Source organism: Aplosporella prunicola, assembly GCF_010093885.1.
Source record: "Aplosporella prunicola CBS 121167 unplaced genomic scaffold K452scaffold_3, whole genome shotgun sequence".
NCBI classification, from domain to species: domain Eukaryota; kingdom Fungi; phylum Ascomycota; class Dothideomycetes; order Botryosphaeriales; family Aplosporellaceae; genus Aplosporella; species Aplosporella prunicola.
Genome location: NW_022983531.1, coordinates 992,392 through 1,017,224, shown reverse-complemented (window position 1 = coordinate 1,017,224; position 24,833 = coordinate 992,392). Strand labels below are relative to the sequence as shown.

The 24,833-nt window shown below is 52.3% G+C and overlaps 10 protein-coding genes across 10 annotated transcripts in view; 6 read left to right on the top strand and 4 right to left on the bottom strand.

Moving 5' to 3' along the window:
• Nucleotides 1–2,345: 2,345 nt before the first annotated feature.
• K452DRAFT_220171 (uncharacterized protein) lies at nucleotides 2,346–3,755 on the top strand (the record flags this gene model as incomplete). Its single annotated transcript, XM_033536452.1, has 2 exons — nucleotides 2,346–2,894; nucleotides 2,946–3,755. The coding sequence occupies 2 exons, from the start codon at nucleotides 2,346–2,348 to the stop codon at nucleotides 3,753–3,755; spliced, it is 1,359 nt and encodes a 452-aa protein (XP_033401963.1).
• A 224-nt stretch (nucleotides 3,756–3,979) lies between these two features.
• Nucleotides 3,980–4,981, bottom strand: K452DRAFT_108109 (uncharacterized protein). Its single transcript, XM_033534987.1, has one exon. The coding sequence runs from the start codon at nucleotides 4,909–4,911 to the stop codon at nucleotides 4,375–4,377; it is 537 nt and encodes a 178-aa protein (XP_033401962.1). The 5' UTR covers nucleotides 4,912–4,981; the 3' UTR covers nucleotides 3,980–4,374.
• A 6,609-nt stretch (nucleotides 4,982–11,590) lies between these two features.
• K452DRAFT_348827 (uncharacterized protein) lies at nucleotides 11,591–12,713 on the top strand. Its single transcript, XM_033545558.1, has one exon. The coding sequence runs from the start codon at nucleotides 11,830–11,832 to the stop codon at nucleotides 12,676–12,678; it is 849 nt and encodes a 282-aa protein (XP_033401961.1). The 5' UTR covers nucleotides 11,591–11,829; the 3' UTR covers nucleotides 12,679–12,713.
• Nucleotides 12,714–13,623: 910 nt separating this feature from the next.
• On the bottom strand, nucleotides 13,624–14,789 carry K452DRAFT_263928 (uncharacterized protein). The gene is made up of 4 exons (XM_033538669.1): nucleotides 14,596–14,789; nucleotides 14,281–14,544; nucleotides 13,922–14,229; nucleotides 13,624–13,868 (listed from the first exon to the last, which is right to left on the bottom strand). Exons 1-4 carry the CDS (start codon nucleotides 14,695–14,697, stop codon nucleotides 13,712–13,714), a joined length of 831 nt encoding a protein of 276 aa, XP_033401960.1. The 5' UTR covers nucleotides 14,698–14,789; the 3' UTR covers nucleotides 13,624–13,711.
• A 255-nt stretch (nucleotides 14,790–15,044) lies between these two features.
• K452DRAFT_263926 (uncharacterized protein) lies at nucleotides 15,045–16,262 on the top strand (the record flags this gene model as incomplete). Its single annotated transcript, XM_033538668.1, has 1 exon — nucleotides 15,045–16,262. One exon carries the CDS (start codon nucleotides 15,045–15,047, stop codon nucleotides 16,260–16,262), a length of 1,218 nt encoding a protein of 405 aa, XP_033401959.1.
• Nucleotides 16,263–16,470: 208 nt separating this feature from the next.
• On the bottom strand, nucleotides 16,471–19,315 carry K452DRAFT_283525 (uncharacterized protein). Its single transcript, XM_033539786.1, has 5 exons — nucleotides 18,943–19,315; nucleotides 18,754–18,886; nucleotides 18,035–18,313; nucleotides 17,602–17,983; nucleotides 16,471–17,547 (listed from the first exon to the last, which is right to left on the bottom strand). Exons 1-5 carry the CDS (start codon nucleotides 19,109–19,111, stop codon nucleotides 16,543–16,545), a joined length of 1,968 nt encoding a protein of 655 aa, XP_033401958.1. The 5' UTR covers nucleotides 19,112–19,315; the 3' UTR covers nucleotides 16,471–16,542.
• Nucleotides 19,316–19,557: 242 nt separating this feature from the next.
• On the top strand, nucleotides 19,558–20,431 carry K452DRAFT_348823 (uncharacterized protein). The gene is made up of 3 exons (XM_033545557.1): nucleotides 19,558–19,712; nucleotides 19,782–19,953; nucleotides 20,049–20,431. Exons 1-3 carry the CDS (start codon nucleotides 19,606–19,608, stop codon nucleotides 20,109–20,111), a joined length of 342 nt encoding a protein of 113 aa, XP_033401957.1. The 5' UTR covers nucleotides 19,558–19,605; the 3' UTR covers nucleotides 20,112–20,431.
• Nucleotides 20,432–20,593: 162 nt separating this feature from the next.
• K452DRAFT_355671 (uncharacterized protein) lies at nucleotides 20,594–22,329 on the top strand (the record flags this gene model as incomplete). The annotated part of the gene is made up of 3 exons (XM_033545980.1): nucleotides 20,594–20,661; nucleotides 20,712–21,589; nucleotides 21,679–22,329. 3 exons carry the CDS (start codon nucleotides 20,594–20,596, stop codon nucleotides 22,206–22,208), a joined length of 1,476 nt encoding a protein of 491 aa, XP_033401956.1. The 3' UTR covers nucleotides 22,209–22,329.
• A 919-nt stretch (nucleotides 22,330–23,248) lies between these two features.
• Nucleotides 23,249–24,603, top strand: K452DRAFT_283520 (uncharacterized protein). The gene is made up of 2 exons (XM_033539785.1): nucleotides 23,249–23,578; nucleotides 23,637–24,603. Exons 1-2 carry the CDS (start codon nucleotides 23,425–23,427, stop codon nucleotides 24,380–24,382), a joined length of 900 nt encoding a protein of 299 aa, XP_033401955.1. The 5' UTR covers nucleotides 23,249–23,424; the 3' UTR covers nucleotides 24,383–24,603.
• Nucleotides 24,604–24,617: 14 nt separating this feature from the next.
• K452DRAFT_108003 (uncharacterized protein) overlaps nucleotides 24,618–24,833 on the bottom strand; it is a 764-nt gene continuing 548 nt past the window's right edge. The window contains exon 1 of the mRNA XM_033534986.1: nucleotides 24,618–24,833. This exon is cut by the window's right edge and continues 548 nt beyond it. Within this exon, the coding sequence (XP_033401954.1) occupies nucleotides 24,737–24,833 (97 nt within the window). The 3' untranslated portion in view covers nucleotides 24,618–24,736.

The following is a 24,833-nucleotide window of genomic DNA, read 5'->3' as shown; positions in this document are numbered from 1 at the left end:
TGAATGTATCACATGTACGGATGCTCGTATCTGATGGTTAAGTACATTTAAGGTTATGAATAAAAAGCTAAAATGAAGTCGGATTACAAAAAGGCCGATAATCGTACCATTGTCGATTGACCTTTCAGCTTTACCATGTTCATTAACCGACGCAATGGCAGAAAGTTCCTCGTGCTTCATGAAGTGAGTCTAAGAAGTTATAATGTCGCGTGATTCGTGAATTTGCTGTTGCTAGACCAACGAACGATGACTTTGAAAAATTTGAAATAGCATGAAATAGTGTACGATAGTGTACACTCTCTGAATGCAAACCGGCACTATCTTCAACAGCTCTCGCAGGTAACTCGTACTTGACGATAGTTCGCACGTGGAAGCAGGGTGATCGGCATATAGCTAGCTATTCGATAGTCGTCGCACCATTAGATGCCACCGCGGCCCTAGGTGCCTAGTTACAATAGCATTCCCGCACAACGAAGATCATGTCGGACAAAAGGACTAGGTACCAAAATCCAAAGGAACATTGTCCAGAAGGAGACCTAAGATAACGGGAGGAGCGGCAACACGTTTTCTGTAGGTACCTACGCTTGAGGTAGCAGGTGTTTAGGCTAACGGTGGGGGATCTACCGGATCCTACGGTTTGTGAACGTCATTCACGTTCATCATGAAAATCATGTGAGGAGAAAGCCCTGCGCCTGGGCGCCTGTGAGGAGTGGTTGATAGTCATGTCCAACTTTGTCGCGCAGGGTTTGGACACATTGAGAGTTACAGTAGATGGAAAACGTCGGCTAGATAGAAATCAAACTTAGCCATAATAAAACATGGCCAAGGACTAGATAAGAAGTAAGTCAGCCGCACAGAGAAATGATTTTTCCGACTACATCTGGATCTGTATGCCGCACACAACCGGTCGGTTTCCGCGACGACGAAGAGATGCCGGTGCTACCGCAAGATTTTACATGAGAGCGATTGCAAAATGCAGCCGATAGGCCGTGCGAGAAGACGATGGACCATGATTTGGCCCCAAGGGCCGTTCCCACGCGCCAGAAGCCGATTGCCTTCTAGCCCATCCCGGCGCCCCGTAAGCGAGCCAAACTTTTGGAATTGGTTCAATACAGACCTGATTGTTCGATTTGTAGCTCATCCCCTGTGGTGGCCTAATGGGCAAACGAGCCGCCACCAAAAGGTGCTATCTCCTTGGTATCTCAACACGCGCAAACCCGAGCCGAGGGCGTTGTGCGACAGGAACGCCAGGGTAACCGGTCCTGGCAAGAGGAGGAGGGCGATGGCGAGCTCGAGAAGCACTTGGCGCCGGGTGGAGATCCTTGGATGAGGCCAGGCAACAGGGTCAAACGAACCGGGCGTGCGTCCGGCGTTTGTCTAGCCTCGGAAGAGGGGGGGGGAAACGGCATAGCGGCGCGAGGCCGATCAGTCGTGTCGAACAGAGCATCGTCATCTTGTGAGCGATGCGGCATGCCGTGAGTAGATTGACGACGGGCATTTGCAAAGCTCCAGAGCCCCAGATGCGAAACATTGCAGGCGCGTGCACTGAGCCGAGGGCGGCGGCAAGGGAAGTGGGTTTTTCTCGCAACAGTGGAGACGGTCGAGTGGATACTAAATCTGGGAATAAAGGAGGATTTGCGTGGTGATTAGAGAGGTTCACGAAGCGTGAGAGGTCGCGGAGGCTCGGGAGTGGGCGTGAGTGGCGTCTGATCTTTACCCCAACCCAGAAGAGGAACATGACCGCCTGCGAGGATCCACGATTGCGCTTGGCCACGTGAGGGAGGCACGCGGGCAGAGCAGGGACAGCAAAAACAAGCTTCGCCACCGCGGTCGCGACAACACCATCAACCATCCTGAGGATCGCGTCCGGGGTGTGGCGGCTCGCGCGTCGGAAGCTCCGCGAACATCATCGATGCCCCTTGCAGTTTCCTCACAGCAGGCACGCAGGGTCTCTTCTGCAGGATCCGCGGCTGCGCGCCAACGGCCACTCAGCTCCTCGCGGCCCGAATCTTAGCTTGCCGGCCCTGACTCGCTGCGGCTTGATGCATAGCCTGCGCCAAATCCGCCGGGGATCTCCCTCCTGTAGCGCTCCATGGTCCATCTCCTGTCGGCTGCTAATATCACCGTCGTCAATCCTTCGTTTGCCCTGCTCCCAAGTGCTCCCCTCTTCCGACCAGACCATTTAGACAGACGAGCGTCCGGCTCGTGGCCTTGTCTTCTTGCGTCGTCGTCTTGGCTTCATCCACTCGCTTATCATACCGCCAACCGAAGCCTGTTATGCCCGTCGTCCTCTAACCTCGTCAGCCTTCCGAGTCCAAAAGCAAAAGCAAAGAGAAAAAAACACCATGGCGACCACAGCCCTCGTCCCGAGGGCCAAGCCCTCCTACTATCCTTACCCTTACAGTATTGATCCCTTGACCGACGAGCTCAAGCGCGGTCTGATTCCGGTCGGCATCTTCGCTCTCATATCTGTCATGGCAACCCTGGCCCTGCTGCTGTGGATCACATATCGTCTCGTGTCCTGGCGGAGGCATTACAGGGCGTACGTTGGTTACAACCAGTACGTCTTGCTGATTTACAACCTGCTGCTGGCCGACCTGCAGCAGTCGCTGTCCTTTATGATCTCCTTCCACTGGCTCTCCGAGGACAGAATGGTCGCGCCCACGAGCGCGTGTTTCGGCCAGGCTTGGCTCGTCCAGATTGGCGACATTTCCAGCGGCATGTTCGTTTTGGCCATTGCGTTGCATACCTTCTTTTCCGTTGTCAAGGGTCGTCAATTGCCTTTTAATGTCTTTTTGATCTCCATCGTCTCCATTTGGGTCTTTTCGCTGTTCATGACCATGATCGGACCGGCGATGCATGGTCAGAAGTTCTTCACCAAGGCTGGTGCTTGGGTAAGTGTCTTGACTGAGCATCTGCGATAGCAAGTGTTGACTGTTAGCCAGTGCTGGATTTCCGAGGATTACGAGAACGAGCGTCTGTGGTTCCATTACTTCTGGATCTTCATCATCGAGTTCGGAACAATCATCATCTACGCCCTCATCTTCCTCTACCTGCGCAAGCAGCTCGCCTCGATCCTTTCGGCCTCGCAGTCGCGGACGCCCGACATGGTCACCAAAGCAACACGGTACATGATTGCGTACCCGTTGACCTATGTCATCCTTACCCTACCACTGGCCGCAGGCCGCATGGCCGCCATGACAGGCAAGACATTGCCAACAGTGTACTACTGCATCGCAGGTACGATGATGACGTCGTGTGGATGGGTCGATGCGGCCCTGTACGCACTGACAAGAAAAATCCTGGTCTCCGACGAAATCGATCATCGTGGCAACAGTGGACGCAACGCGCACAACTCCGGCTGGGAAATCACCAGCTTCGACAAAGGCGCCGGTGGAATCACGGCCGCAGACCACACCGTCACCATCACTGGTGGTAGAGGTACGCGCGGCAGCGTCTCTGGTAGAAAGGATCCTGCGTTCATCTCGACGGCGGAGCGTGGTCGTGCCGCTGCCAGGAAACATGGGAACCACCACCGTCGTGGTTCCAGCCCTATCTCGCGCGAACCGAGCCCGCATGGTAGCACGGATTCGATGATCAAGAATGATCTGGAGGGCATTATTGGTGTGCGTGCCGAAACTAAGGTCGAAGTCACTGTTGAAAGGGCAGGAGACTTCTTGTCAGAAGCCAGCAGCGAGGTGTCTGGGAAGACACATGATGGAAAGAGGGCCAGCAGCCCCGATTGGAGCCATTGAGGCGTCTCCCCCTCGCTTGTTTCCTACCTTTCCTGTCCTTGGTTTTATGATCTGGCTAGATACCTTGTACCTCCCAGAAACGTTTGGTCCGGCGGCTCATTGCAGCGTGGTTCAAGGACGCATCAAAAGGATGACGTACAAAAGCCTCGCAAATCCACCTGCCGGTTTTTAGGTGCATCCGCTTCTCTTCTCTCCATGTGGTCTTTTTTTCTTCTTCACGTATTTTTTCTTTTTGTAATGGTGGAGCGCCATATATCCTTTCCTTTTCTTGTTTGACCACCTCTTACATCCTTTGATCACGTAACCAGATACCATAGAAGCCATATTCATGAAACAGATTAGATCAATGACATGATCTTAAGTTCCTAGCTTTTGACCAGTCCGGTGCTCAATGTCTTTTGCGGGATAAATTGAGGGTCTGAGTCTGAGAGGTGTCCACGGTTGGAGAGGATTTGGCTTTTGTCCGGATCTCTTGGTAGCTAACGGCTGTGGCCTATGTTCGAATATGTCCGGGACGATGTAAAGTCGAATCCTTTGTAGGGTTGGATTGCTTTGGCTGTAAGTACTGTTCACGTTTCATAGAGGGAGCACCTACGATACAGGAACTGATTGCATGAAGCTATGAGTATTCACCATGGTAAGAACCGCTGTTAATAGGATGGAAAGGGCCTGGATTCCCATGATATGGTCGGCTGCCATGAGCTGCCATGGGGATGGAAAGATCTGGAAGTAAGGACATAAACACGTCTCGTCCAGTCGCTCTCGAATGACCTTCTGTCTGTAAGGTCCTGTCGTTATATGACAATCCGGGAGTAGAGCTTGTTGTTTCGAAGGGCGTCGTTGGTCCAGGGGAAGGCCAGTGGCATGACGACAGCAGCAAAGGCAACGACGAGGAGGAATGATGAAGAAGGAAAGGAGACAGAGAAGACGGATAGACGTCAAAACAAGCAACGGCCTGATCGACGCTCTGGTAAAGCGCGACGTCCCTCTTCGCGCGCCTTGAACAAGCAAAGCCCACTTTTGGGAAACAAAGCCGCAAATCAACAGACAGAAGAGCGGAGGAGAAGCAACAAATGGGCGGAAGACCCGGAAATGACATTGACGCGCCGCAGAACAGGGCTGCTTGGTTGGTATGGGGCGCGCCTATTAGAGGCATTATAAGAGTTATAAGCTCCGACTCCCGAGCCTCGTCCGGCTGGCCGAGAATTGTGGAGGGGGAGCGAGCGTTGCCGCTGGCCATCCTTCATTGCCAGCGCGCCCGCCAGCTCGTCATCTCAATCATTGCGCAGCATCTGGAACGCAGAGTTGACGACGTCGACGCTCAGCCGCAGTGGTGGAAGGCCTTGGCATCCTTCCAATCTGTTGTTGTCTGGAGCGCGGGCTCATGCGCTGTCAAGGATGGGGCCGACCTCGGCTGTGTGACCGATTCGGGAGAAAGCAGGGACCGTTTTCGGACCGCTTTGTCGTTCGCCCTGTTTGAAAGAACAGAAGATTTCGAATCAGCATCTGCTGTCTGTTGGTATCCGGTGAGATGTTGTTAAGCAACGAGGCAGGAGAGGATTAATTGTTGATCAAGCAGTGAGCGCTGCTGCGATGGGGCAGCGGCGATGGGGGCAGCGATACTGACTAAGCGAGGCTAGCTACGTGAGGCAGACGCTAATCTATATAAGGCAAGAATCTCTGCCTGCAAGATCGGCTGCTGGTATCCGTCTATCCGTGATACTTTTAGTCTATATAGCTTGGAATTACTGCCTTTTTATGCTGGTGCCTAACTCAATTCCTACCTTTTTCCACAGCCGCATACAAGAGTGCCTAGGCTACGCGTCTACTATTATGAACTCGGACGTATTTAGGCAATATCCATTCTGTAACTAGGTACTGCAGAGTCATGGGTAGATGTTGTTCTTCGTTCCCATAGCGAGCGGTACTCTATAGATGCGAAAGTATGTCAAGGCGCTCTGGACTCAGATGTAAGAAATATTTTAATTATACTTATATACCCTTGTAAGTAAATAGAACGCACCTTGTAGATTACTTCTTATGTAGACCTAGAGCTTGCATTTGTAGATAAATACATCGTTTATAAGGGGCTTATTGATTTAACAATATCTCCCCTCCGAACGTATCAGAATGAATTGCAGTACCTTTGCAATGCTCCCCACAAGTTACTCCTTAGATAGATATAGAGGCTGCGCTCGCGATTCCAAGTGTAGCTCATGTGGGTATGTAAATTGTAACAATATCTACCACTCCGACCTTCAATGACCCATCATGTTCCTCTACATCTTTACTCCTCCGTCCAAGCAATGGCCCCATACGACCAGGCTGCAACTTCGTCTCCTATACGGTCCTCCTCATCTTCAATCCGGTCATTACCAGACTTCATCTTTTGCTTCTTCGCAAGCCGTCTTGCGACCTCGTTTGCCTCGCCCAAACTCACTAGCTTCCGCTTGACACCGCCAGATGTCGCATCCCGTTCCATACGCTCGCAACACAGGTCCCATACTCTCGTCGCGGTAGTCTTCTCGGCTCCCGCATCGTCCGTCAGGAATGATTCAGGTGACCTGTCTAATGTCCTGGAACCACTGTTGTAGAAATAACACCAACGGGTGTCGGGCAGCGCCGGCGGATCTTCAAAACATTCTCCCATGTAAATATCGTAGGCCATTTCCGCCGGAGTACGGCCTGTCGCATTTTCGCGATACAACAGACGAGGGTTTCGGTCCAGCAGTACTTCCATCAAGCGCGTGTACCCCTTGCGGACAAGAACATGCAACGGTGTGTCACCGGCACCGTTGACCATCTCCAGATGCTCGTCAGTCGGCGACAGGGACAGAAGATGCCGTAGAACCTCTACGTCGCAATCGTTGTTCCCGGTATCTTCATCGAGCCAGCGACTAAGTGGCGTCACGGCACCAACTCCGGCAGACGAACGTTCGGCAAACAGTGAAGCAAGAAGGCGAGTATCGATCAGTCCAAGCATCTTGTAGAGCTGGAGGGGCTCTTTGCCACCCCTTGCGCTTAGAGCCGCGTGTAGGAGATTGTTCCCTTGGAGGTCTCGAACGGTTTGATCAGCACCAGCAGCAATAAGTCGCTGGGATATAGTAAAACGGCCCAACGAAAATGCTAGGTGTAAGGGGGTTTGCCCAGTCGTAGACTTCTTCTTGAGAGACGCCGGTGCTGCCTTAACGACATAGTCGAGTAGGCTGGTAGAACGCGTGTCGGAAAGGACTATACAGTGAATGAGGAGATCACCTGCAGCAGTGTTAGTCTGATTATGGGGACGGGGGCCGGCGTCTCAAAAAGCCTCAACTTACTTCGTGTGCGCAGCCACCCATGGATTGCTCTTTCAAACCCACCATCCATTTTTTCCATGTTCTTCAGTCTCTTGTCTTCTTTGTTGATTTCTGCAAACTCTCGGTAACACCTTGCAGGTGTATCACTCAAGAAAAACTCCAGGCTGGAAAGGTTCCCTGTGTGAGCTGCTTCCAATAGAGGGGGGTGCTTGTTCTCTGATCGGGTAGGCTGCATCTCTCGTCCGGCTGCTGCCCAATCAGCCCTCTTCTCGCCGTGGACCGACAGTCCTTGGTAATATTTGGGTTTTTCGGCAACCTCAACTCCGCCTTTTTGGGCAAGATGATTGAAAGGGATACCGGTTCCTGCTGTCTTAATGATCTGTTCAAGGCAGCGCGTGCGGCCTTGTGCCAAAGCATACTGGAAATCGTCATCTCCTAACATATAGAACCCAGGGGCATGATCATTTTGTTTTCTAGCTGCCGTTGCTGCGGTGTATTCGATTCCCCAGTTCATCAGGGTCTGCAAAAGGGTTACATCATCATTTTCGATAGCGAACTGAATGAGATTAGCAGCATCGCTGCGCTCCCATGTTCCAGCTCGCGGGTGCGAGAACAGTCCAAGGACGCCGCCCAGGCTGGGGTCGTAGCGAGGATGGCCCTCATCGCCCTTGAGTTTTGGCACGTTGCTCTCCCACTGCAAGAGCCCCAAAGCGTCCGTGGTACTGTTTTTGACCTTGCGAGATAGATCGCCTAGGTCGTCGATGGTGTAGTTTTCGTCGACGATTTCCCTATATACCCGTATGCCGTCTTCATTCTCGGGTCCCTCATCGCCGGGGTTAGCCGGTTTCAAGGTGTAGCGCGCCTTCTGCTTGTTCTCTTTGGGTAGGTATTGTGCCTGGGCAATCGCAAGGATAGCTTTGGCAGCATCTATATGTCCACGCAGCACAGCTACATGAAATGGAGTAAGCCCGTTACCGTCATCAACGGCGATTTTTAGAGGGAACATCTTCTGTTCAGGGCCCCACATCCCGAGAGTGTATGTTTTGATGGTTTGGATATCGCCTGTCCACGCGGCTTCGTATATGGCCAGGTACGCTTGCTCGGACTCATCTGTTAGGTCCGGTACGCTGAAGTTGAAATAAACCTTCCAAGGGGTTTTGTCTTCTTCGCTGACGGGAGGGGAGGGGCTGTCCTCCCTCGGGCGTTCGATATTGGGGTATAGTTCGTAGAACGATTTGGCCTTTCTGTTTACCAAAGCACTCTCCACATCTTCGAAACGCTTGATAAGCTCTTGGACTGCCGCTCGCTTCTCTAACCTACCTGGTCGCTGAGAATCTTCATTGACCTTGTTTTGATAGGCCTCCAGGCTAGTTTCGTAAGAAGCCAGAGAGGCTTGAACAGCTTTGACAGCAATCCATTGCTTGTAGCTGCCATCGCCATTTGTAGCTTCAATGAAACCACTACCGTCGCCTTCGAAATCTGGCTGTGGAGGATTGAGATTGAGCTGGTCACCGTCATATTTTCTTAGCTGGGTGAGCTTTGAGCGAACAACGTCTATAAGGCTTTGCCCCACGTTGCTTTTTCGCGAGTATTCATCATCCACACAACTCCAGCCTTGAACAGTTAGGGCGTTGGGGTCGGCGCCGTGCTCTAACAGCTCTAGTAGGATTTCAGGCATCTCTACTTCGACTGCCAGTATTGCAGGTTGTTGAATTGCCTGTCGAAACATCTTCTGGTTTTCTTTTGCGTCTTTTGTAGCGTATTCCTCATGCTGCGCTAGGTATGAGTCCATAAACCGGGAGAACTTAATCTCAGGCTTCGCACCTGCCTTGAGAAGCTGCGAGACCGTCTTTGGTTTAGCCATTTCAATTGCCGATTTCAAAGGATCCATTGCAGTGACTGAGGAATAATAGCCCCCGGTTTTCAGGTGATTGATTGCTCTCTGCGCTGCAGGCCGATCGTGGTCGATCAGTGTCTGCAAAAGCGAGGGGTCCTGCGTCGTGAAGCGATGGAGGGCAGTTATTTGATCCATGTCTGCTTGAGCTGAGGACGCCCCCAGTTTAAGCAAAAGTTCGATCATTTTATGCGCTCGGTCAAGAGGCAGTCGAGTTGCAAGGACAAGGGTTAAGATTGCTGCTCGCGGCCTTTTGTTGTAGGAGTAGGTATCGATCAACTTGACGGGCAGAAGTATATCAGCGCCACAGCTTTGACAGAGCTCTTCAACCACTTCGCAGTGGCCATTGGCGATTGCAAGGTGAAGAGGAGAGCATTTCGTATCCCACGCGAGCACATTAGCATCGTAGATGTCTGGCTCGTTCTCGTCTTCATCCTCGGGTAGATTCTCAGTTTCTTTTTCGTTTTCCTCGTTTCTGATCTTGACGAATGATCCGGTAGTCGTTGACTCCCCTTCCGTCTCGGAATTCTCTTCATCTTTGTCGATTATCTCGGCCTCTTCATCATCTCCGAGATTTTCCTTCTCATCATTTTTTGCCGAGATCCGGGCTTGTTTACGGAGATCCTCCTTGTTGATTTCTTCTTCTTCATTTGCTTCGCTTTTTCTCATAAGAATCTTAACCGTTTCAACATCACCACGAGCAGCGGCAATATGCAAAGCGGTTCGACCATCAGCCAACCTAGCAACGATCCGCGCACCAGCATCAACGAGAGCCTGGACGATATCTGGCGTTGAACACGATACAGCCAAATGAAGGGGAGTGCGGCCTGTGTAATCTCTTCGGTTAGGGTCTGCCCCTTCTTGAGAGAGCCATTCTTTAACTTGCACCAGATCTCCGCCTACAATGGCCTGGCAGAGACGGGCGGTGTCCCCAACGTAGGCCATTTCAGTCCAATCATCATCTGTAAGTGGGTTAAAGCTGCCAATTGCCTGGCGGCCTGGATCGTCTTTGATGAACGAAACGTTGCCGGAGATGTAGATCTTGCTCTCCTCTTCCGCCACCTTTTCTTCCTCGAGTGTGCTGGGTGTTGGGCAATAGCCGCAACAATCATAGAATACATCCTCTGCGTTACCAAAGAATGCAGGGTGGCGGTGAAGGTTGACCTCGCGGTCCTCGGGCTTGTTCCACTCGGCGTTGAGCAACAAATCCTTGGCGTAGAGCAGCTGGTCTATCTTTTTGGCATGAAACCGCTCACCATAAGGGATTGTGAAAGTATGGTAGTCCGATACTTCATCGTTCTCTACCCACTCTGCAACTTCATCGTCATGATCCTCTTTTATGTTCCCACCCAATTTTTGTGAGAAAAAGCGGTTGATGGCGGGCCTACCTCTTTCATAACGCCTCTGGTCCATGTACGAATCACGATCCGTCGACGTGGGCAGTTTTTCGAGGACGAGTAACCGCGCGAGACCGACGGTGCGGGAAAAGCTTCGCTCAAAAATCGTCGGGTCGATCCTTGATCGATCCAATTGCGGCCAGTGTATCTCGAATCCTCGTTTGGAATATTTCGAGAGGCGGTTCTCATACGATGGTGAGCGTCTAGTCATGTCGATCGTGTTCACTTGGGTGATGTAAGAAGCCAAGGCCCGCGGAGCAGCGTAGACTTGCTTGCCATCATACGCTGCACAAGAGCAGTCCACATCAAAGCCCGTTAGGATCTCCGCCACAGATTTGTAGATGCGGAGGACAATCTGCACGTGTCGCGTTGGATACCGGCTTGCGATGGTAATCGCGCTCTTTGTCCGAATCGTGGTGGTCTCCTCCAGAATAGCATCCTTGACGCTCCTCTCGATTTGCTTAATCTTCTTCAATGCTTCCTCTTCTGTCAAGCCGTAAATGAAGAGGTCAACATCTGACGCGGGTGCCAAGATCTCATGGTAGTATTGGCGGAGAGTTCGTTTCGAGCCCGCATACTCTGGTGGCACCGGTAGTAGTGAAGTAACGACGGAGCTTCCAGCCTGTAAAGGATTATCAGCTGGTTACAAAGTTAAATCTATTTGGGACCCTGAAGATGTAGTCTGTAGGTACAGTGTGCAAAGTTCAGGAGGGGTTGGCAAATCATACGGAGCCTCTCCGGCACCAATAATTGTGGCGCTTCAAAGACACACTCATATTCACCGTGGCGCTCTACAAGGGTAAGGAAGGGGAGTCTCCTTACCGCAACGACGTTACTCCAATCCATATCGACGAGGGAAGACTCAGAAAAGAGATTGAAGTTTGTCTGGAACTCTCTGAAGCTCTGGACAATGGCATGAGAGCCGTTTGGCTTTCGCTTTTCGTCCGGAAGTGGCATAAGGTACTTTTCCTTTTCCTCTTCTGATTCTGTTTCCAAATTCCTGGCTCTTACTTTGACTGTAGATTCATGACCGGTGAAGACAGGAGTAATGTTGAGATGCTGGTCTTGCAGGGCAGGGTGACCCGGTTCTTGAGCGAAAACCTTACGGATCCTGGCATCGTAGTTGTGGTACGGCTTAATCAGGTCGCTGATTGGTGTTTCTGGGTGGGAGACAATATAAGACAGGAAGTTTTCGTGTGTGGTAGGAAGCGGTGGAAGAGAAGACATTGCGAGGAGTGTGGAGAGGGGTGTGAGGGTGGTGAAAGCCCCGGTATTTAAATTGGCGTGGTTAGGCGCGCTTCTCACGACGCGTCGGAGGCAGCACCGTCCCCATCGACAGGCAACAGCTAAGGTGTAGCGCGCGGTGAAGGGCTAGTGGTCGTTTTTGCCCTCTTTGGCTGTGTTCATGCTGTCATGATCGACAGATGCTGCCTTCCCGCTAGGCCGCCACGGCCGCCAATCGTCCACTCCACACCCGACAACAAACAATGCAGCAGCAAGTTATCACACACGCCCAATTGATCCGCCTTTTGTCTTCCTATCTCCCGCCGCGGCCAAACGATGTCTCTTTCCTCTACCATACGCCGCGCCACTCTTACGACCAGACCACTTCGCCCGTCTCCCACGTTGTTCTCAGCGTGACGCCCACACCCGGCGTCTACGCCGCCATAAACAATCGGCCGCATGCATCGCCTCCGCCCGTTTGTTTTCTGCACCGACCGTGGGGCCTCGACAGACGTGCCATCCCCCGTGGCGCCTTGGTCCTCGCGAGCCACGTCGCGTTCGACGCGTTCTTGACTGTCGGCTGGAATGTTTCGCTTGCGGAAAGGCTTGACCTGCGCGTAGAGGAGGCTGTGTGCGTGCGAGGCTACAAGAGCGACGTTGAAAGGCCGATAGGGCTTGTGGCGCCGCTGAGGTCCGATGGTGGGTCGTCGTTGGAGATCCTTGTGGAGCAGATCAAACATCAGTTCGGTGGTTTCGGTGATCTGCACATCCCAGCTTCATGGCATGGCTCGTGCACGGACAAGCCCACGGTCACTGTTATGGCCATCATGAATGCCTTCAATGCAGACGAAGTCTCTAGAGCGCTTGCCACTGCTTGTTCGCAGGATTGGATTTCAAATACGGGTGATGGCAAAAACGTATTGTATGTGACGGGTCAGGCGCGAGAAAGTGGGTTAAAGGCCGCCTCTATAGCGAACATGCCGGTCGTTTCCGTAGGCCACAGAGCATGTGAGGACTATGGGATCAGATTCCTAGCGAGCAAGTTAAGAGAGTGCTTCCCTGCTATAATAGTCGAAGAGATATACGAAAATGAAGAACCTCGGGTCGCATAGCGGAACTTGGAAGCAGGACCATAGAACATTTAGACTATAAACTACATATACCACTATATGAGTGAGGCTTCATAGGAGATGACTGAGAGATACTACCTCGTCCGGGTTAAAAGCTGAGAGAGTCGGATATTTCATAAGCGGTATAAATAGGTCTTCGAATTGTGGCGTTCTCGACATCACCATCACTCTGCAGAGAAGGTTCATCGGGAATCATAAATCAGAGCGTGAGCGGCATGAGCAGGCCTTCGAACGCTACTGTGCTTGGCATCACCGTCACCCTGTCGATAAAGCCATCGGGTTGTCATGGCCATCTTCTGATCTCTGGCGACGGAAAGATATTCCTGAAGAAATTGTGTCGTCAACGGGCGTGTGTCCCTAGGTGTGTGCGTGAGACCTGGAGGGGGGAGAGAGTGTGAGAGCGAGTGTGTTTTCGTGCAGCGTAAGATGGCAAAACCCGAGAGATCTGAGAGACAGTAGTATCTAGAATTAGGACGCGGTGCCATCCTCGTCGGGAAGCTGCTATCGTTGGGGGGAGGGGGGCGCGTAGAGCGTGCCTTCCTCGTCAGGGAAGCCACCACTGGGCACGTCCACCAGCGAGGGAAAACGAAGCCAATCCTCTTCTACCGTACGATCAATGCTGGCGCTGTTTTTGAGCCTTCTTTGAAAAAGTTCTTGGCCTGTGCAAGGCGGCCTTTAACGCGCGGCAAGAAGAGCTCCTCCCAAGTGAGTAAGTACTTAGGCTTGCCGCCACCACATCCTATCGTCGCCATCCGCCCTTCTCGACTTGAGCTGATTTCCAGGTGGCTTTTGTCCTCGTATTGGTCCCTCATGAAGACTTCTGGGGACGGGACAGTGGTAGTGGTCACTCGGACTAGGCATTTCCTTTGATGTATGTCCTCTTGTACTGTCGCAGTTGTTTGCTCACACAAGGGAGCAGAAGGTATTGCAAACTTTCATCGATTGGGTATTGAAGTGGTTCTATAATGATAGGCTACTTCCCGTCAGGCTACAAGCCGCATGACACTCCATCGTATCATTCCGCTTTCTTCGCTTGGTCTCTGAGACCAGGGGCGGTGGTTCCACGCTGCTCCAGATCTGCGGCCCACAGGGCCGCTCCCACAGTGTTAGTGAAAGCAAAGAACAGGCCAGCAATAGGGATAAGCTCGAGCAGAACGGCGGGGACACCAAAGCTATAGAAAAAAATCAGTATTAGACAAAGATGTGGGACTCGTGGGAACAGTACCTTGTGTAAGCCGCCTTCCTCTGTTCAATATACTCCTCCTTCTGCCTGTTGTTCATGCCCTTGAGCTGGAAGTACCTCGTGTGCGCATTCGGGCCGGCCTTTCTACCCTGGAGAATGACGAACAAGACTGTACCGACGACAGGTATGAAGTTGAGGGGAAGGTAGATGATGTATCGGATTATGGCGTCTGGCGAGAAGCGTGCGAATGGCTTCTTAAGGAGCTTCCCGAGTTTGCCCATCGGGTCGCTGCCAGGGCGGAGCTGCCGCCCCTCCGAAACCAAGGAGGTCATGTTGCGCGAAACCAAAGTCTAACCATGTCAGCAAAGGTACGTAGACGGCTTTGGGGGTATGCAGCTCACCCCATCGAAGGTGTCAACGAGAGCATCTTCAATGAACAAAGTCCTACTCATGATATTCGAAATGGTGGAGCTTTCGCTGAGGACAAGAAGTATGGTAGTGAGAGCCGCAAGAGGGCCGTTGAAGATAGCCAGGATAGCGGCTTGAGGGAGGTATGTGAAGAAGAACATGAAGGTCGTGACGCCGACGCCCGTACTGATGATGGGAGCTAGCTTCGACATGAGGGGCTTCCACAGGCTGCGGTGGGAGATGAAGTAGTAGATACCCTAATAGCGGTCAGTATATGCAGTAGGCAAACTGAGGGAGGGACTGCAGACCTTCACCGGGTAGATGTATGCGCCTGAGCGAGCCGCCTCTGTCGCGAGATCGCGAACGCGCTCAGCTTCCTCTTTCGCTGTCGCTTTAATTCTTTCAGACATGGCGAGTTGGTTGCAGGTGTTGGTAGTGTACGGTAGCTGCAATTCCTGCGTGGACGCGAGGGTGATGAAATATAAAGGGCAGATGGAAGTCGTGAAGCAGGTGTCGTGAAAGTGACGTAGCGGGCGAAACGGGGACGTGCGGGCGCCCTTGACGCGGTATCCCGCGGACAACCTTTAGCCGCATATCTCGACCTTTATTGTTTGTCCTCGATCGAGTTTTACACTACCAAAATTTGATTCCTCTCCGGTTTGCGTTTGTCATCTACTGTGAGTCTGAATATGTCCATAACACTGCACGACCGAAACGGACACGACTAAATGGATCAAGCCTCGGCCGTAGTAAATATATGGCACGCACTCTCGATAACTTGCTCCAGGAAGCCACTGTGCGCGATACAAGCACACCTGTCATTCCAGGCGTATTACTGCAAGCAATCGACGGATCTGGAACAGACATCTACAAAGCAGCTTCCGGTTATCGTGGACCGGGGCTGAATGATGCACCCATAGAGTTCAATAACACTTTACGCATCGCTTCCTGCACCAAACTCATCACTGCAGTCGCAGCGCTTCAGTGTGTTGATCGCGGCCTCATTGGCCTTGATGATCCCGTCGATGATGTTTTACCGGAACTAGTCCAACTCCCCCTCGTTTCTGTAGACGAAACAACAGGACAGTTGAAATACCAACCGCGGAGAAATGAAATAACGCTACGCCGACTGCTCACACACACGAGCGGTGTTGGTTACGATATGATCGACCCAACCTTGAAAAGGTGGCGCACTGAGCGCGGAGAAAAGCCAATGACGCTCTCAACCAAAGTTCTCGAAGCATTTAGCACACCCCTGATTTTTGAACCGGGGCAGGGATGGGCTTATGGTGGAGGTTTCGATTGGGCGGGAGTGCTTGTCGAGCGCCTAAATGGGGGTGTTGACCTTGAAAAGGTCATGGAAAAGAATATATTCATCCCTCTGGCAATGGACTCAACCGTCTTTCGGTTGAAGCGGAAGCCCCATGTCCGGAAGCAGCTGATACAGATGGCCTCTCGAAGGCCGGATGGTAGCTTTACAACCGCGAAGCGACTCATGGCTAATCCCGCTGTGGACTGCGCTGGCGGTTATGGGCTCTACTCATCTATTACGGATTTTATGGTAATTTTGAAGGACGTATTGCAACCACAACCAAAGTTATTATCAAACCGAATAACCGAAGAGTTGTTCAGGCCGCAGCTTGACCTGGCGAGTATGGCATACAAGGCTCTCAAAGACCAAGCACCAACTTTCCAAGCGATGATTGGAGGTGTGGCGCTTGATGCGGTAGACTTGAATGTCAGTTTGGGCGGACTGCTGATGATGGACCACATTCCAGAAGTTGGAGTTGATTCGGGAACGATTACATGGGCTGGCGCTGGTGGTTTAGTATGGTTTATAAACCGTAGAAGGCAAGTGGCAGGGATGTATGCAACTCAGTTAATGGCAGCTGGTGACCAGAAGAGCGAAGCGTTACTCAAGGCGTTTATTAAGGAGGTATGGAAACGAAAAAGAGCTGCTGAAGAACAACAGTAACGGCCGTCACTGCAAACCGAGATCCACTTTCCCAGCGAGACGGGATGATACAAGCAGTCCCTACAGAGTACTCTTTGTCTAGCTCTCAGCTCTAATCCCGGGTATGGGTGAAAAGGTCTTATAGTACACACAGACTCTACATATCTTACTGGGACTCTTTTACTCGTACAAGCATCACCATTTGTTTCACGGTGACGGACGTTGTTAAACGCATATTTCTTTTTAGAGTGGAGCGCGTACGAAGTACCTACTATCAAAACATGCTCTCCAACCCACACAATCACGCCTCCACACCACTGCTCGCCAGCGCCCTCATCTCCCCTCTCTCCGCATCACTAACCTTTCCCGCCTTAACTGCCTCTTTCAGTCTCTCCAACTTCGCGCCTACATCCTCCTCCAACCCCGCAGCCTTCAGCATCTTCAGAAGCTTCGGCGCGAATTTACCTGTAGCGTACACGACCCCTTCTTGCTTCCTCGCAAGCAGAACAACCACGCATGTCAAGAACAGACGCGGGCCATCGCTGTCCTTGTGCATCCCGCGCGCCATGTCCGCAACATTAGCATCCTTGCGTGCGGCCAGGGTCGCAGTATCGAGAGGCACGATATCGAGCTTCGACGTAAACTTCTGCAAAAATGCCTGTACGGCGGCAACGGTCTTGCCATCAGTCTCAAGCGCCGTCTGCAGCTTCTTGAGGGCGCGCGGGGTACGCGCTCCGCGGACCAGGCCTCTTGACTCGGCGCGCGATATGGCGTCAGAGACAAGCTCCTTGGTAACGTAGTCGCGCAGCAGGTCTTCGAGCTGAGCACGCAGCTTGGCGTCTGCGATGGCTGCGGCGCCGGCGTTGTACAACTCAAAGCGCGTGACGACGCGGTCTTGCCAGAACTGCGCAAACTGTACGTTTGTCTCCGCTTCCAGCTGTGCGAGTGTGGCGTTGAAAGTTGACTTCGCACGGCCGTCCATACGACACCTGAGGAGGATCTGTAGGAATGGCGCTGGGAGCTCGTATTGAGCGGCGGGCTCCTGGAGGACCGAGGGGATGTCGAGTGTGAGTTCGGATTCCGGCAGCTGATCAGTTCGCTCCCAGAGGTATTTGGCATGTTGCTGGACCCGTTCGGCGAAACTGGTCTGGATTTTGGTGAACAGTTCGTAGCGAATAAGGTAGGGGAATATGCCCTCTGCAACGGTGCATTGTTCTTCATTTTGCCGTGTGGGGCCAAGGACATCGCTATGAGCCTGGGCAGCAGCTTCACGAGCAGCCTCCGGGGAAAAGTCGTGGAACGGTTCCTGAACAGGGTAACTCAGTAATTTTATCAAAGAGAGGCCATGGGATAAGCTTACGCTGACATTGATAAACTGCTTCTCATTCAATTCCTTGCTCTTGCTCTCTACAGTGTCATTGTACCACTTTTTAGACACCACCGTATCGAAGAAGAAAAGCACATCATTTGCGTACGACTTCTTGATGAACTTTGTGGCGCTTCCAACATCTGGATGCTGTTCCGGAAGCAGCTCGATAAACCACTGCAAACCAACTTTGGGGATTTTGCCGTAGACCAAATCCTTGAGCCTTTTCTCTCGTTGTTCCTCTAGGTGGCTTATTGCTGTGAACCAAATTTTGCCCTCTCGAATGGAAAACCGGCCATTAAGATCCGGCTTAAGCTCGTCAAGGACAAGCTGTAGGAACTGCTCTGGGTATGATCCACGGGGAACGCTTTCAACTCTGTCACACCATAAGTAATTCGCCTTGCATAAAAAGGGGAAGGTTACGTACCCCGGCCCCCCAAGTTCTTGGGTCTTTTTGAGTACTTCTCGGGAATCGGACACTAGGTATTTTAGAAAAGTAGGCGAATAGATGATTGCGTTCTGGAGGTCGGCCAACGTGACAGCTGATGGATACAGTGCAAGCCTTTGTGTGGGCGATTCATCCGCGGAGACGAGCGTCCGTACGCCTTCAAGCGTGATGTCTTTGGTATCCGCGAAGTCGACAGCATATACCACGCTTGAGCGAGCAACGTCTATCAAGCTCTCCTTTAACCGAGTTGCTTCAGGTCTGGTGTTATGACTGTTAGAAAGTTGTGTGTTCTGATGCTCATACAGTCCGCCCTTTAGTCTCTTTGTAACGATTCTCTCTTTATGAGAGTAAAGATATTCGCAAGGCTACCCATATCCTAGCCGGAGATACCGATGAAAGCTTTTTTAGGGGTTAGGATTTGCTGCCCAGCTCAAATGTTATATCCAGACCTGACCGTATGCCCGGCTAGGAATGGTGAGCCTTTTGCGTATCTTTGCCATTGTAACGAAAGAGGCTTTGTAGGCAGTCAACGCTGATTTCAACAGTCCGAATCTACTGACTAACCCAGATATCGTAACTGCTTTTGACCGTAGCGAAGAACGACTCACTTGAAGGCTTTGAATATGCTGATCGACACGAGTGCTGTAACCAGGCCTGACTAGACTTTGAAGAGAAATAAAGGAGAACAAATAACTCACTTCGGGTTGATGTGTTGGCGATCTTTGCTCAGAAGGACATTGGTATTGTTTGAGTCGAGAAGTTCGTATATCGTGTTTTTGTCAACCCCAAACTGGAGCGCTAGAGTTGAAATGAGGAGACGAGGTTCTAAACCTGTATATGACAATTAGAAAGTTTATGATAGAACGCTAAGGAGGCTTTGTGCTCACTCATTTCAATCTCATCATTGAGCAGTTTCATTACAAAGCTTAGGTTGACAAATCCATCTCCCCCGGGACTCGGGGCGAGCCTCAATGCCGTTTCACCTTGCGCCAAAGGAGGATTGCTGGAATTGGGGAAGGCCTGGGCCAACTCCCGTATGTCCTCTGGTGAGAACATTCTGGGTGTGCGTGAGTTGATGTTCGGCGGAGGATTCAAAGCTCTTGTGACTGTTCGAAAATATTAAGGAGCCACGATAACGAGCTGCACGATTGTTATATAAGTGACGTCTCGAAACCACTTATTCGCCAATTGACATGCAGAAACAAAAGACTTGATTGGCGCAATTGGCGTTGCGCACCATGACTCACTGTGAAGGTGAAGGAGTTGGCGCGTCGTGGGAAAATTTCGACCCTGCAAAGTTGAGTCAAAGTCGTAGCCGCAAGCAGGCACGCATTACAGCAGCATTTTCAGATAGTGACGCATGTAATCTCCAGTCAACCTGCACAAGCACAAGATGTAAAACATGTCGGTGGACCTGAGGGAAAGAGGTGGCCGCCGGCAGAACGCCGGGAAAAGCCCAACCCGCGGACATGACGGCCATCGCGACTTCCACCGCGAAACCACTCGACTCCGCCCGTACGCCGCTCGTCGCTCGCCGTCCACCGCCCACCATGTCTATGTTCAGAGCCAAGAAGCTTGACTTGGGATGTTTCGTCAACGTCCGTAATATGCGCGATCACACCAAGCGCAAGGTCTTCGCCGAGTTCGAGCCGGAGAGGTATGGCGACAACACGCCCCGTCGCCGCATTGCCATTGGAGAGTTTGCTGACCAGGAGTGTCTCTGCAGACAAGCCCTCCGCTACATGGCCCGCAACACCACGCTGCCCGCTCGTGTTCGCGCCCAAGCCCAGCTTGAGCTCACCCAGATGCACGCCTACACTCGCTCCACGCAATTCAAGAACAGGTGTATTATGGGAGGTAAAGGTAGAGGTATTATGAGCGACTTCAAAATGTCGAGAGTAAGTGTTCCGCAGTTGGCCGTGAGAGTGGACTAGACAATTACTATAGACGAGCTGCATTGTTCGGACATGGGACTAACTTGTCTTGCTCGCAGTACCAATTCCGTGTGAATGCCATCTCGGGTAACCTTCCGGGTGTGAAGAAGGCCAGTTGGTAAACCAGTGGGTCGTGGCAAGCTAGATATTTGTACAATACCAGAATCGTCCTGGTGTTTGGCCGGGCATGGCAATGATTCACTGAAGCATGGATTGGCGTTTGGGTGGATGCTGTATAGTTACAGGGTTACAACGTTTGAGCTGGTCAGAAAATCCAGACCTTCAAAGTTGTTCACCGGTATGCCCGGCCAGGCTTTGCGTGAGCATTTGCATACCTTCACCGTTATAACGAGGGAAACTGTAAAAAGTCAACGCTGAAAGAGATTAACCGTATAGCTCGTTAGGCGTGGGCATTAAAAGGGCGACCCGGCGTAAAGGCACTGTGAAAGCTGGCGGCTTCGTGCGTTAGCATCCGAGATTCTGCATGAAGCAAACAGGTGCCTCTGTCAAACCTTCTTCACCTCCGCACCCTCTTCTACCCCACAGCCACCAAAACCCTCTTTTTCTATGCGCGCAATCTGAGCACACCGCCCTTGGCTTCAACATGTTCCGCCTCCGTGAGCAAGGAATGCCCGTGGATCCTGCCTATCCCTCGGACCTTCGACAGCTCGGGTGAGCATGACCAGAGCCGTTGCCAACGAGCACACGCTGACTGAGTTCAGCTACTTCATAAATGCAGAGTCGAATGTCAAGCAGATCCAGCCGCCGCACGACTTCTTCATTTACAAAATCTCAAACAATGAGCGTGTCAACGACGTTTACAGAGAGGCCATGAACGAGTGCATCAGAAAGGAAATCGTCCAGCGCATGGCAGCCCTTGGCATGCCGCCGCTATACCTACCTCACTTCACTTACACGAAGCCGAACAGCCAGCCGAATGTTCCGATCCTCCTTTCGAGCAAGAACGATCTGAGAAAGAAGAAGAGGGTCATCGTGGTTATCAACGACGACAACCAGGACCTCGGTGTCTTTGCTTACAGGCACATCATGCGCGAGGAAGGCATTGAAGCAGGCTCTGTTATCGCACTTGCCAAGGCCATGCAAATCCGCCAGCTTGACCATATCGACAAAATCACTCATGACACGGCTCGGCTTCAACTTGGCCACAAAGATGATAATGCTCAAGATGCGGTGCAACCTCCACAGAGAGAGGCAGAGGATGCGGTCCCGGCTAGTACATCAGGTGCCAGCCAGGAGCCAATCGACACAACCACTGTCCCCTTCAAGCGACCCGAGACTTGGGAGGTACCAGGCCTCGTTGTGTTGAATCCGGGTCAACTTTTGTATTCTCATCTCGAGAATAAGGCCATGACAAACACCTCTTGGGACGCAAAGCCACGTCCATCCAGTGTCCACCAACAGTCTCCTGTCAATCCGGAATTCAACAAGACTAAGGGACACGAGAGTGTTCTTGAACATGTCAAGTCCGTCTTTGACAGTATCCTCGCCGATGAGGACTGGGTTGCATCTGACGCCGAACTTTACGTGATTGGCCTTCGTTGCGGCGGTGATGCGGTGGTACAGCTACTGAGCAACGAGTGTAAGCATCTTATATCTGTAACTGCTGGTTCAGAGTCCATGTCTTAGCCCGAGCATTTTATCGTAGTGCCTGGACTAACATGTTTCTAGGGCCCAAGTACAAGGGCCGCGTAAAGGCAATCCTTCTGGCGGATCCTACACCTATTCAGGATCCGATCGACGACCAAGACTTCGTCTCGTTCTTGCGTCATCGTGGACGCGCACTAGTGATTTCACCTGAGCCATTGAGCACTCCTATTGCCGTACCATCGATCGCTGGTGACCACCACAAGGCCAACAAAGCCAGGCTTCGTCCTAACATCCACGAGTCTGGCATGTCCAAGTCACCGTGGCTCGAGGAGATCGCTAGAGCTTCTTCTGTGGAGCATAATAGCGGCGATGGTGTGGTTTCCGGAGCAACCGAACCTGCTTACAGCAATGAATGGGGCTACCACTACTTTCCCATGTTGTCTTCTGGTGCTCCGACGTTCGGAGACACTATATTGCCAACGACTTACAGACAGATCCTTGCCTGGTTCGAGACGGTTGCCGCTGACCCTTCCAACTACTACAACCCAGTGTTCAAGGTCCCAGTCAAGGGACTTGAAGACGCAGATATCTTCGATGTGACGGTTGAGTAGATGGCGCATCTGATAGGAAGCAATGGTGCTGAGAATGTTGTTGACAGCAAAGGCTGTCGAGTTTTATGATGATGATCTGGGGAAACAGCATGGCTAGTGGATCACACCATAGGTAGCGAATAGCATGAAACAAACAACTGGATCAGATGGTTTCCTCTCGAGTTTTAATCAGTTCATTGTCGTTCCAGCTGACGAGCTAATGCGGTCATGGTCGTCCGATGGCCGGTTTTCATCAGACGGAGCGAAGAAGTCATGTAGGGATGTTGTTCTCATATACTCGTACCTACGGTGCTGTGCCGCATTCTCGATAAGCCTCCGTGCCGCCCCCGCACACTGTTTATCGAGACCGAGTGGATGGTTAGAGAGCGGGGGAAAACCAGCCTTTGGTGCGGAGACGAACGAAGCACGCGGAGCAATACCCCCATGCAACATGGGCAGATGAAGCGGCAATAATAGGTACCACCGGCTCAACCGATTTCCCCCGCCATCGGAGGAAGGAGAGCGGAATCGGGGGCCTTGATTGGGTGGCCATGGTACCCCACTCTGTCAGCGGGCAGTGCGCCATCGGCCCCAGGAATGACAGGTGTGAGCACGCCAGAGGCACGACGAAGACGCGATCTGACGAGCCTTGGAAGAGCACAATCGTCAGCCTCAGGTAGGGCTGAAGGGTAAAGTTGGAATGCACGTGGGTATGACCGCATGTAAGCCTCATGGCAGGAACGGGGGGAAGGAGGCGATCGGCGCAGGTTCGACGGTTCGAGGCAGCTGTGTGGAAGGCGACGCCGACGCGCCAACGCAGGCACCAGAAGAAGTTTTCGACAGGAGCGACCAGAGGGTGGCGCTCGGCGGGCGCGGCAGGGACGGCGCTCGGTAAAGCCGGATGACAAATGTATTTCGAGCGCACGATTGGCGGAAGTGGCGCGATCGCGATTCCTCGACTGCCGCATTGGGGGCGCTAAAATTGCGTGATCACGAAAAGTTATGATGCCTTCAGCAATGATTTCAAAGACGGAGCCGCTGGCAGTTGCCGGGCGATATATGCTGCCCTTGCCCTATGTCAGCTCAGTCTTTCTTCTAGTCTCCCTACTACTCTACTTTTCTCCACTCTCGGTGTTCTTCAAAAGCCAAAATCTCAACTCCTTGAACCATTGTTGCTTTGAAGTCCCAAGTCCCTCAACCCTCAACCCTCACCCCCTTGTTTCCGCAACTTCCCACCATGTCGTCGGACGCCTACGACCTGCCCTCTCCCAGGGAGACCGAGTCTGGCTACGCCAGCGGCTGCTCTAGCGAGGCAAGCCTCCCGGACATCTTCTTCAGCAAAACCCACCTCAAGTTCCTCAATTCGCAGCTGCAGAAGCTCGAGCCCGAGGGTATGTTTTTACCCGTAAACCCGCTCATTCCGCGAGCTTCCAGCTGACCAAAGAACAGAGATTCTGCGCTGGTGCTTGATCAGTCTGCCATCCCTGTACCAGACCACGGCTTTTGGTCTCACTGGTCTCGTGACTTTGGACATGCTTTCGCGGATACCCAACCCCACCAAGACCTCCGTCGACCTCATTTTCCTCGACACCTTGCACCATTTCTCGGAAACCCTGGCTCTGGTTGACCGTGTCCGCCGCCAGTACGGCAACGTTAACCTGCACGTCTACAAGCCCGCTGGCTGCGAAACTGCCGAGGATTTCGCCACGAAGCACGGTGAGCATCTGTGGGAAACCAACGATGAGCTGTACGACTTCGTCGCCAAGGTCGAGCCCGCTCAGAGGGCGTACGCCGAACTTCAGGTCAAGGCTGTCCTCACTGGCCGGAGAAGGTCTCAGGGCGGCAAGCGCGGAGACCTTGACATCATTGAGATTGCCGAGGACGGTCTTGTCAAGATCAACCCTCTCGCCAACTGGTCGTTCACCGATGTGCAAAAGTACGTCGAGAAGCACAACGTTCCCTATAACGAGCTTCTCGACAGGGGCTACAAGAGCGTTGGTGACTGGCACTCGACTCAGCCCGTTGCTCAAGGCGAGGACGAGCGTGCAGGTCGCTGGAAGGGGCGCGAGAAGTCCGAGTGCGGCATCCACAACAAGAAGTCCCGCTACGCCCAGTTCCTGGCGGCTCAGGAGCAAAAGAGGCAGGAGGAGGCATTGAGCAGGGCGCTCGAATCCTCGCACGTAGGCACGTCGTGAGGTTATGGACGCGTGACTTTGTTTCTTTATCTGCTGCATATTAGCATCGGCGTTGGGTCGTTTTTGGGCGTATCTGGATGAGCATGATGCTCCATTGGGAGCGAAAAGGCGTTAGAGGAGGGACAGGGATTGATATCAGCGAGGTGGAAGGACGAGATACCTCTATAGGAAAGATGAAATACGTATGCCACAACTCATTAACATGGAGAGATCTTCAGCGCTCCGGGGAAGCCAGCACCCTTAATCCTGTGAAGTGTCTCAGCAGACGGCTGGCGATGCAAATCGCGCATGGGTGCAGTATGAAAGTCGGGCTGTCGGGCTGGACGTGCCTAAACACGCTACGTCTTGTATGGTTCAGGGCGCCCCATTAGAATAGCGGGCACGGCGGGCTTGGTGGTGCAATGACATTATGACGGGGGGCCAAGCCCATGGACGCAAGACGTTTTTTTTT